The sequence below is a fragment of the Scleropages formosus genome, chromosome 17 (assembly GCF_900964775.1).
Source record: "Scleropages formosus chromosome 17, fSclFor1.1, whole genome shotgun sequence".
In the NCBI taxonomy this organism is placed as follows: Eukaryota; Metazoa; Chordata; class Actinopteri; order Osteoglossiformes; family Osteoglossidae; genus Scleropages; species Scleropages formosus.
In genome coordinates, this window is record NC_041822.1 from 10,617,310 (window position 1) to 10,626,735 (window position 9,426).

Below are 9,426 nucleotides of genomic sequence, written 5' to 3' on the forward strand. Positions count from 1 at the left end.
AGAAAATAGAACAATGAAGAAAATGCAATTAAAAACAAACAAATTAGGTAAGGTTTGTACATTTTTAGGTTCTGTAGAACCCTCAATAGTTGGGTGTGGTAGTCTGGACCCTATCCTGGAAACGTGGGCCGCAATGCAGGTGCACCATGCCATGCATGGACAGCACAAATGTGCAATGCAAAACTTCTAACTTCAAACAAGATTAAAATTAAAACCCATTTAAAATGACTGAAAATAATCTGTATGTATGTTTGCATGGACTTTTCTCCTTGTGATAGCGTGGTTTCCCTCAGGTGTTCAATCACAGTTTACCCTTCCATAACCTGAGACCTAGGTTTAACATTTAAAACAACAAATTTTGAAAATTATCCATGTTGATGCTTAAATCTGTTGCACACGGGGTAAATCCCACCTGACAGCCTGATCGAAAATTTGAACACACGCCAAACCTCCGGTAAAAAAAGGTCAATAAAGCTAATACACAAAGAAAATATTGTATCCCTTTAGAAAAAAACTCTAGCTAAATCAGCAAGCAAATTAATATTAATATTAATAATAATAATAATAATAATAATAATAATAATAATAATAATAATGTCAAGACAGATGAGAACGCGCTTAATTACGGTTGCTCGTGAATGTCCCTCCCTGAACGCCGTACGTGCGCGGTCCCGTTTCCGCACATGCGCAGTATCACTTACCTGCCACATTACCAGGCAGTCTCAATCCCGACGTTTGCAGCTTTAATTGTTATGAGCGGCCGCTGAACAGATAGGTGGAGGTGACGAAGCGCTGCCTTTTACAGAAAATAAACATCGTAGATTTTGCGCGACAAACAGCGAAAATAACGAAGTGCATCGAGTCCCACACGGCGCAGACGGTGAGTTAGTTATAATCCGACGACTCACTGCGGAATCATCATCATGTGTGTTATTGTTTGAATGAAGTAGCTAGTAATATCACAGCGCACGGATCGAGCAGCACGAACGACGCCGGAATAAGAGAATGAGACTCGTGACCGCAAGCCATTTTTTCTGAGGAAAAGAAAGGAGTCATTCGATTCGAGTTGGTTGGACTTATTTGTGTACAAGTCGGTGGCGCATGCCATGCATTCGTTCCATGCTGCTTAAGCCTTAAGGAACGCGGAGCGATTGCAGGAAGAGGGACGGCTCCTGGGCTCTTCGGACTGCTTCCTCCTCACCAGGCATCGTTTAGAACGCGTTGGAATGAACTGAATGTATCTCTGACTGACCGCGCACACGTTTCTCCACGTTGTTTTATTGAACGCTTCCATCGTGGCGCGAGGCACCGTCTGCGCATGCGCACGGGCAGTCCGGTCTGCAGGACAAACCTCATTCTTACTAGAATTAAGATATACGGCATAATTCATTTATGGCAACACGTCTTAGCGGAAATATTCCACACAGCTTCCCCTGAAAACCATTATTTCATGGTCGTTTTAGCCCGAATAAACTTCAACAGAACGGACCGCTTCCGCGGAGAGCAGTGTGAGAGAGAGTTGAGTACCAATTGTAAAGTGAAGTGGCGGAAGTGTCCGCGCGCGCTGTGGGGGAGACGGACAGTCTCGAGTCCTCTTCACTTTACATCAGCAAAAATGTAGAGACGGCGCATGCGTAGTGCTTCCGCCTCTGGAGCCGGAGGTTGCAGGTTCGACTCCCACCTGCTGCTGCTGTACTGGTACCTCTGAGTAAAGTACTGCACTTGAGTGGCTCATTACGAACTGCCTGGCTATTTGAGTAATTGCTGGTAGTTTAACATTGTAAGTTTCTTTGGAGAAAAAGCATCTGCTAAATGAATAAATGTAAAATAGTGTTGTTGTTGCTGCTCTTGTTCGAGACCCCTTGTGAGGCCAAAAGTGTCTTACACCCCAGTACAGGGTAGGTAATCTGCTGTACAGAGGTTCACTAATTTGTACAACAGGCAATTCTTACCGACGTATGAGTTCAGGGTAAGTACTGTGATCAGGGGCACTGCAGCCTGAGTGGGGTTCGAACCAGAAACCCTGAGTGAGTCTGGAACAAAAGATCCCGAACCAGGAGCTCTGCTGTCCCTCGTATTCCGCTTCAGCATCCTACTGCACTGTAGGTGAACGCACGGTTTGTCGCGGCACCTCTGCAGCATGAGACTGGGGACGCCCGCGTACAGTCCGCCTGCATCCCGTGTCTTTTTGTGCGAGTAGAAGAGCTGTAAGCATTTATATTTATTCGTTCAGCTGATGCTTTTCTCCGAAGCGACTTGCAATGTTGAGGTATTTACAATTATTTACCCATTTATACAGCTGGGTAATTTTTACTGGAGCAATTTAGGGTAAGCACCTTGCTCAAGGGTACTACAGGCAGAGGTGGCAATCGAACCTGTGACCTTTTTGGGTCCAGAGGCAGCAGCTCAACGCTACGCTACCAGCTCACCTTGGAGCAGATTTTTTACTAAACCTCCCACCTGTGGAAGGTGCCTGGACTGTGGCTCCCAGCATCAAGGTCACTGTGTCTCTTCAAGATGCTGCGTATTGCAGGTTTTTCAGTCGCACGTTGTGCATTCTGCACCAGCATCGTCATGTCCCGACCTAGATTTCATTGTAACGTTCTTATGAGTTTGGAAAAAATACTTATTCTGGCTGCATGTTGCACGTTTTCTTAAATGAATATGTTTGGTCGTCTGGAGGAGCTGGCTGCCCTCCATCCTGACTCCGATTCACTTGCTGCGCAGCCATGGCAACAGAGGAGAAGAAACCCGAAACCGAAGCCGCTAAATCGCAGTTGGCGTCGTCTGCCTCGGCGAGTCAAAGCAAGGTAAACGCCCTGACACCTGTACGCTGATTCACAGCAGCTCGAGATGAATTTGCTGCTGGCATATGGTGATGGTTTTCATGCAGCATGTACTTGTTCCGCTACGGTTTCTAGACTCAGCATTTTCATGTTTTTTTTTTTTTTTTAATCACAGTTTGCCTCGCGTTTATGCTTTACGTCCCGTGTCTGTTCAATGTTTTGTAGTCCGCACCAGTGAAGCCAAACTACAGCCTCAAGTTCACACTCGCTGGCCACACAAAAGCCGTGTCTTCTGTCAAATTCAGCCCAAGTGGGGAATGGCTGGCCAGCTCTTGTGAGTGATACTTCTCCTAACATTCGCTGTAGGAGCTTTAGGTAAACATGTTGCATTACATCAAAGGTCCCTCTTACTGAACATCCTTAAATCTGTGCTTTACTCCTTATGTTTCAGCTGCTGACAAACTCATCAAAATATGGGGAGCATATGATGGGAAGTTTGAGAAAACAATAGCTGGACACAAACTTGTGAGTTGGATAAATCTGGTTTTGGTGTCAGGCTTTGTCAGTCACAAAATAGTTCACAAGCATTTTCAGTTTATGACCAAGTTGACTTTTTTCATGCTAGTCTCTATCATTTTGGGTTACAATATTTTATCACCTAAGGAAATTGCATATTTCTGTTTTAGGTTTATTTATTTTACCTTAATGTGGGGAAACCTGTGAAAATACTTTTCTGAGCTAGTTTGATAAGTTCCATAGACACATGGGGGTCCACAGCAAGTCTCTCTAATCCCCTTTACTCGTCTTCTCCAGGGTATCTCAGATGTGGCCTGGTCCTCAGACTCCAATCTGCTGGTCTCAGCATCAGATGACAAGACCCTAAAAATTTGGGATGTCAGCTCGGTAAGAGGTTCTTGTAGAGAGTCTACTTTCCTTTTTTCTAGTGCATCATCACTTTACATTGGATAAGGTCAGTATTTTCAGCACTGCCATGGTAATTACAGTGGTGAAGTTTTCACTTTTATTGGCAATTGTTATAATAGGTTCCCATATTTACATTTTGAACAGTTACTGTGTGTTCTCAAATCAATATCGTCTTCCTTATTTTGTAGGGAAAATGTTTAAAAACATTAAAGGGCCACAGCAACTACGTCTTCTGTTGCAACTTCAACCCACAGTCCAATCTCATTGTTTCAGGATCAGTAAGTTCACATCTTCTTGAACATGACACCGCTTTAGAAAAGATGTTCTTTACAGAATTTGACAAATGTATACATTTTGTTAGACAACAGAAGTGACGAGATGCTAAATGGTGTGTCTGGGGAAAAATAACTGCACTTTTCTAACTCTGAGCAGCAGGTAACATCTGTATGTGTTTGCAGTTTGATGAGAGTGTGCGGATATGGGATGTGAAGACAGGGAAGTGTTTGAAGACGTTACCAGCCCATTCTGACCCAGTTTCTGCGGTTAGTGATGGGGAGGGGATGTTGAACTTCTCCAGCAGTCATTTCTGCCCGTGTCCTTGACCTGCATTTTAATTTTTTGATGTTTAAACATTCTTTCTATGAGTTGGTAAAATGTTTAGCAGATTTAGTAATGACACAGATAGGAACGGTATTTGGAGAAATGTTCATTGTTCTCCACTGCAGAGCACTAGTTCAATTTGAACTGTTTTGCTTTTGTGTTGATGATATGAAAGGAAATGTGTGTGAGTTTTGTCCTCTTCTGTGGCTTCTCCTGGCATCAAGCTCCGTAAAAGCCACACTTACTTCATGTTGTCCACATGGTTTCCTGCTCTCTTCAGTGGATTTCTACCCATGTTGTTCTTGGCATTCATTTGAATTTCTGTTAGATGCTTTTTAAAAGTTAGTTTTGTGCTCATTTATGCTGTTTGTTTTGAGTAGAATGTATGGTCTCTGGGGTTTTTTTTTTTTTTTTTTGCTGCAGCTGGTTGATATTACCTAGGAGGAAATGGGTTAATGTTTTCATACATAGAGAATCAGTAAAAAAGAGAAAAAAAAAAATCTTATTTCCAGGTCCATTTCAACAGAGATGGTTCTCTAATTGTATCCAGCAGTTATGATGGTCTCTGGTGAGTGCACTTCTTCACTAGATCTGCCTTTATTTTTTTATAGTACAAATTTTTATAACTCATATCAGAACTTTGTTGTTGTAATTGGGGTGTTTTTGTTCTTATTTCAGTCGGATCTGGGACACAGCATCTGGACAGTGTCTTAAAACACTTATTGGTAAAGTTGATTTGCTGTTTACTGTTTATTGTTCATAAAGCATTTCATATGTTTAGCTAGTTACTAATACAGTCTATAAGTTCAAGTTCGGTATTACAGACATGCGTCGCTTAACAGGGATATGTTCTGAGAAATGCATTGTTAAGCGATTTCGTTGTTGTGCAAACATCATAGTGTACTTGCACAAACCTAGATGGTATAGCCTCAATGCAGTCAAGAGACGAAGTAAACGAGATTCATGATGCTGCTGCCACTGTAACACTGTTTTACAAAACTTTTTTTTTATAAGTAGAAAGACTACACCCTAAAAAATGAAGTATAGTAAATACATAAACCAGTAAGACGGGTGTTTATCATCATCAAGTATTATGTACTGGACATAATTCTATGTGCTATACTTTTACATGATTGACAGCACAGCAGGTTTGTTTACACCAGCACCATCACGGATGTGAGTAACACGTTGCGTGATGACAGCTATAACATCGCTATTCGATAAGAATTTTTCAACTCCATTATAATCTTACGGGACTACCACAGTATATGCGGTCAGTCGTTAAGTGGCGCATGGCTGTAACTTAGCTCAAATCCACGTTTTGCAAACGTGTTGCAGCAGGAATGCACATGCTCTTAAATTAAGTAATGTTCTCTCCTGGCAAAAGATGACGACAACCCACCAGTGTCCTTTGTGAAGTTCTCCCCAAATGGCAAATACATCCTGGCCGCCACCCTGGATAAGTGAGTTTCGCTTCATCTTTGGGCTCCCTGCAGACCTTTCACAGGAATCTCAGCAAAGACAATTTAGTTAAAGTTTTATGTCAGCCTAAGAATGTTTTGCAGGGTAGTTTCTGTGATTTAAGATCCTAAGGTCTCTGCAGTAGATATTTACTGAATTAAAAAACCTTTTCTTTGCAGCACCCTGAAGCTTTGGGACTACAGTAAAGGAAAGGTATGTGTCTGCGTGTGGAATCATTTCCTTTGTACTCAAAACCCAAAATTCTTTTCCAGTCTTATTTTTTGTTCATAATTTGTGTTTTTTTTTTTTTTTTTTTTCCCCCCCTCTCCCATGTGTCTTTCAGTGCTTAAAGACCTACACTGGGCATAAGAATGAGAAGTACTGCGTGTTTGCCAATTTCTCAGTCACGGGTGGTAAGGTATGTGGATTACATATAGTTGTTTTATATTGTATGACTGTTACGGAGATGTCGTTGAAACTCCTCACAATGGAGCAGCAGTTGGGAGACTAGAAAAAGTAGTTCTTAAAGTTCTTAACTTGGACAGCAGAGCCAAAGGCTTTTTCATTTTCAGTTTTTTGCAATTAAAAAAAAAAAAACTTGATTGCCTGTACCCAAGATGACTTGGTATCTGGATAGTTACAGTACACTGGTGCTTTTGAGACTACAAGGTAGCAACTACATAACAATTGTAGGTGAGCTATAGTGCTACAGTACTTTACCGTACATTTTTCCACAACAGTAAGTTCCTTGGAGCAACACGTTAACCTCAGTTTAACCTCTTCCTGGCCAGTGGATTGTCTCTGGTTCAGAAGACAGCATGGTGTACATCTGGAACCTACAGACTAAGGAGATTGTTCAGAAGCTGCCGGGACACACTGGTTAGTTATTGGCATTAAATATGCAGTGCAAGTAATAATGGTTATGATGTTGTCTTTCAAGCACATTTTAAGTTAGTTATTTACTCTTTTTAAAAGAGAGCTTTATTATTTTTTCAGATGTGGTTATATCAACAGCATGCCACCCAACAGAGAACATAATTGCTTCTGCAGCGTTGGAAAACGACAAAACCATTAAACTTTGGAAGAGCGACTGTTAAGCCCCTGAGATGCTTGAGAATTCATGGCTCCTGATAATGAAGAGAGGACCTGAGCAGGAAAGTTTCAGCTTCAGCTGTGGGTAGATGTCAGGCCCCGGGACACCAGGCCTTGCTGCAAAGGGCTAGGCCAAGCTGTCTGTGTGAAGTCCCCATCTTCTCTCCCACCACTTTCACCAACACACCCTCCCCACCTTGAAGACTATGTCCTGCACCTCCCTCAAAGCCTTATTTTCTCTGTGCAAAAAAAGGATTTTGTGTCATTCATTAAATTCTTAGTTGTCAACTGTTCTGCTAAAATTCACTTAGCTTCTTCAAGCTTTGACCAATATACTGATTGTATAGATGTTGGTAGTTTGAACTCCAGTAGCTTTGCTAGTGTGGGAGACTCAGTCATTTCAGCAGCCTGAACTCCTCCCTTTCAACTAAAAGTGTACATTACCTTGGGATTTTTGTATTAACTATATATAGACATCTTGTATGTTTAATATATGGCTTGGCAAATTAAGCAAGGTTACAAAACTTGTCTACAGGAGCTGGCACTGTTCTTTGGCATTTAAATATGCCAAATCAATTGACTCATTCAAAAAAATTCAATTTTTTTCCCCCCCAATTTCAAGCATGTCTGTGTATTAAACATTCCTGTGCAGGCATACAAATTTGACATTTCTGGGTCTAGTGCTCTGACTACCTATAGAATTCTTTCCTTTGGTGGCTGAAAATGACCAAATGTTGGATTTTTCCAGAAATAAATTTTCACAATAGTGGAGCTACAGCCCAAATGAAAGTATGGTATTTTTCTCTTGTCAGTGTAATCAAGAAAGCAGGTCATATCGCGATTCTCTTCAAGTAACACTGTGGAACAGTGTGTAGCGGTGTGAGCTGGGGCACTGCATTGTTCAGAGTACCCTCACAACTCTGTATGCATTTCATTGTAATGTGTGGTATTTTTCCTTTGTGTGTAGCGGAACTTTCTCTTCAATAACAAAAGAAAACTTGCAGCAAATACAAATTTGTAGAAATTCTACATGAATCTGTCTCACAGCATCTTGCCTGCTTCACAATGTACATTGTAAAATCTGTGAGGTATGAAGGTTGCTTCTCTTGTCCATGGTTGTTTGTGTAGCAGTGACCACTTTTCTATGTTTCTGATGTAAAAAAAAAAAATAGATTTGATTAAACTTTATATAAACTAACTTGACAGAGCTTATTATCCACTATTTATGTTGTGAAAACAGCTGATGATCAGTTTGAGAGTTTGTACGGGAGCAGCAACATCTACTTTCAATTGCTCAGGTCTCATATCCTTGTATTGCAACCTTGAATGTAGTCAAAAGGAGAGCAGTTTAAGATCTTGCCTGAACCAAAAGAGCTTTCCTCAGCATCTGACCAAAAACACACCAGTTTACCATTGTAATTTTAGGCTGGAGTACTTCGTTTACTACATATTGTATGGAAAGGCACAGAATATTTTGTGTGAAATGGAAATGTCTTTTCCCTCGCATAACAATCCTGTTATGAGAATTTAGAGTTCTGAGAACATTCCAAATATAAGCCTTGGTGATGTCAACCAGTGAAAAAGGCAAGCAGCTGTTCCTGCACCTGGATTGACTTTTCCTATACATCTCAGTTGTCTTGCAGCCATATGGCTACTTTCAAGTATCTCTCAGACATCTCATTTTCTTAAATCATAGTGGAAAAACCATCATCTATTATAATAATAATAATGAGCAAAACAACACATGTCAAACTGCGGAAAGAAATTCAAAAAAGGCAAAAACTTAATACATCCTACACACATTGCCTGAAACCGCTTCTCCTGAGAACGGTTGCGAAGAGCTGGAGCTTAACCAGCAACACAGAGGCTGAAGGGCGGGAGGACACACCTAAGCAGGACTAACAAACCCCAGACCCACCGGAGAGCAGACAGAGGTCAAACCCGCTGCACCACTGCATCCCCCTCTGATAAATTCTATTGAGGCAATATTATGAATAACTTCATAATTTTCTATTCATTTTTCACAAAAGATTCTTTAGCAATACTTCAGCAAAGATGGTTTGAATGATTACAATAATTACTTTGAGAATTGCCTCCTTAGGTAGTGTTCCAGAAACATTTATTTTACATAGTGCACTTAAACCTAGCTTTTCAAAATGCTTTTACAATAAAAGATATATAGGATAACATTTTAAAGCAAAGACCTACACAATATATATATATAAGCCTTTAAATAAGTGTAATAACAGAACAGCAGAACCTATTCATTATTAATAACCACTTGTCCAGTGGTCCGGAGCCTTTCCCGCAAGTATAGGTTACAGTGCAGGGCTCCCCTTGGATGGGATTCCAGTCCATCGCAGGACTACCACACACTCATTTACTCATACTTACTCACTTAGTTAGTCACCTAGCATAAATTAAAGACAAAAACTCACATGAAACTCATCTTTGAACTGTGAGAGAAAACGCATATGAACGCAAAAGAAAAACGTGCAAAACCGAGTCAGGTTCAAGCCCACAGTCCAGGAGCTGTGAGGCATGAGAACTACCCACTGCGCCA

At 41.0% G+C, this 9,426-nt stretch overlaps 1 protein-coding gene across 2 annotated transcripts; it reads left to right on the plus strand.

Annotated features, from left to right (window-relative positions):
* The first annotated feature begins 700 nt into the window (after positions 1-700).
* LOC108938379 (WD repeat-containing protein 5-like) lies at positions 701-8,050 on the plus strand. 2 transcript variants are annotated; one of them, XM_018758918.2, is made up of 14 exons: positions 701-880; positions 2,683-2,810; positions 3,012-3,120; positions 3,238-3,311; positions 3,600-3,689; positions 3,899-3,988; positions 4,169-4,252; positions 4,823-4,878; positions 4,989-5,035; positions 5,698-5,773; positions 5,951-5,984; positions 6,115-6,189; positions 6,563-6,650; positions 6,768-8,050. In XM_018758918.2, the coding sequence occupies exons 2-14, from the start codon at positions 2,730-2,732 to the stop codon at positions 6,866-6,868; spliced, it is 1,005 nt and encodes a 334-aa protein (XP_018614434.1). In that variant the 5' UTR covers positions 701-880; positions 2,683-2,729; the 3' UTR covers positions 6,869-8,050. The 2 variants fall into 2 exon arrangements, with proteins under 2 accessions (XP_018614434.1, XP_018614433.1); XM_018758917.2 differs by having other exon boundaries at positions 2,728-2,810; positions 6,768-8,049.
* Positions 8,051-9,426: the final 1,376 nt, after the last annotated feature.

Bases quoted from the DNA above. Each gene is read 5' to 3' on its own strand.
- LOC108938379 (XM_018758918.2), top strand. From the start codon at position 2,730: ATGGCAACAGAGGAGAAGAAACCCGAAACCGAAGCCGCTAAATCGCAG. The intron at 3,690-3,898 runs GTAAGAGGTTCT...CTTATTTTGTAG, and splicing joins AAATTTGGGATGTCAGCTCG to GGAAAATGTTTAAAAACATT. The intron at 4,253-4,822 runs GTTAGTGATGGG...TCTTATTTCCAG, and splicing joins ATTCTGACCCAGTTTCTGCG to GTCCATTTCAACAGAGATGG.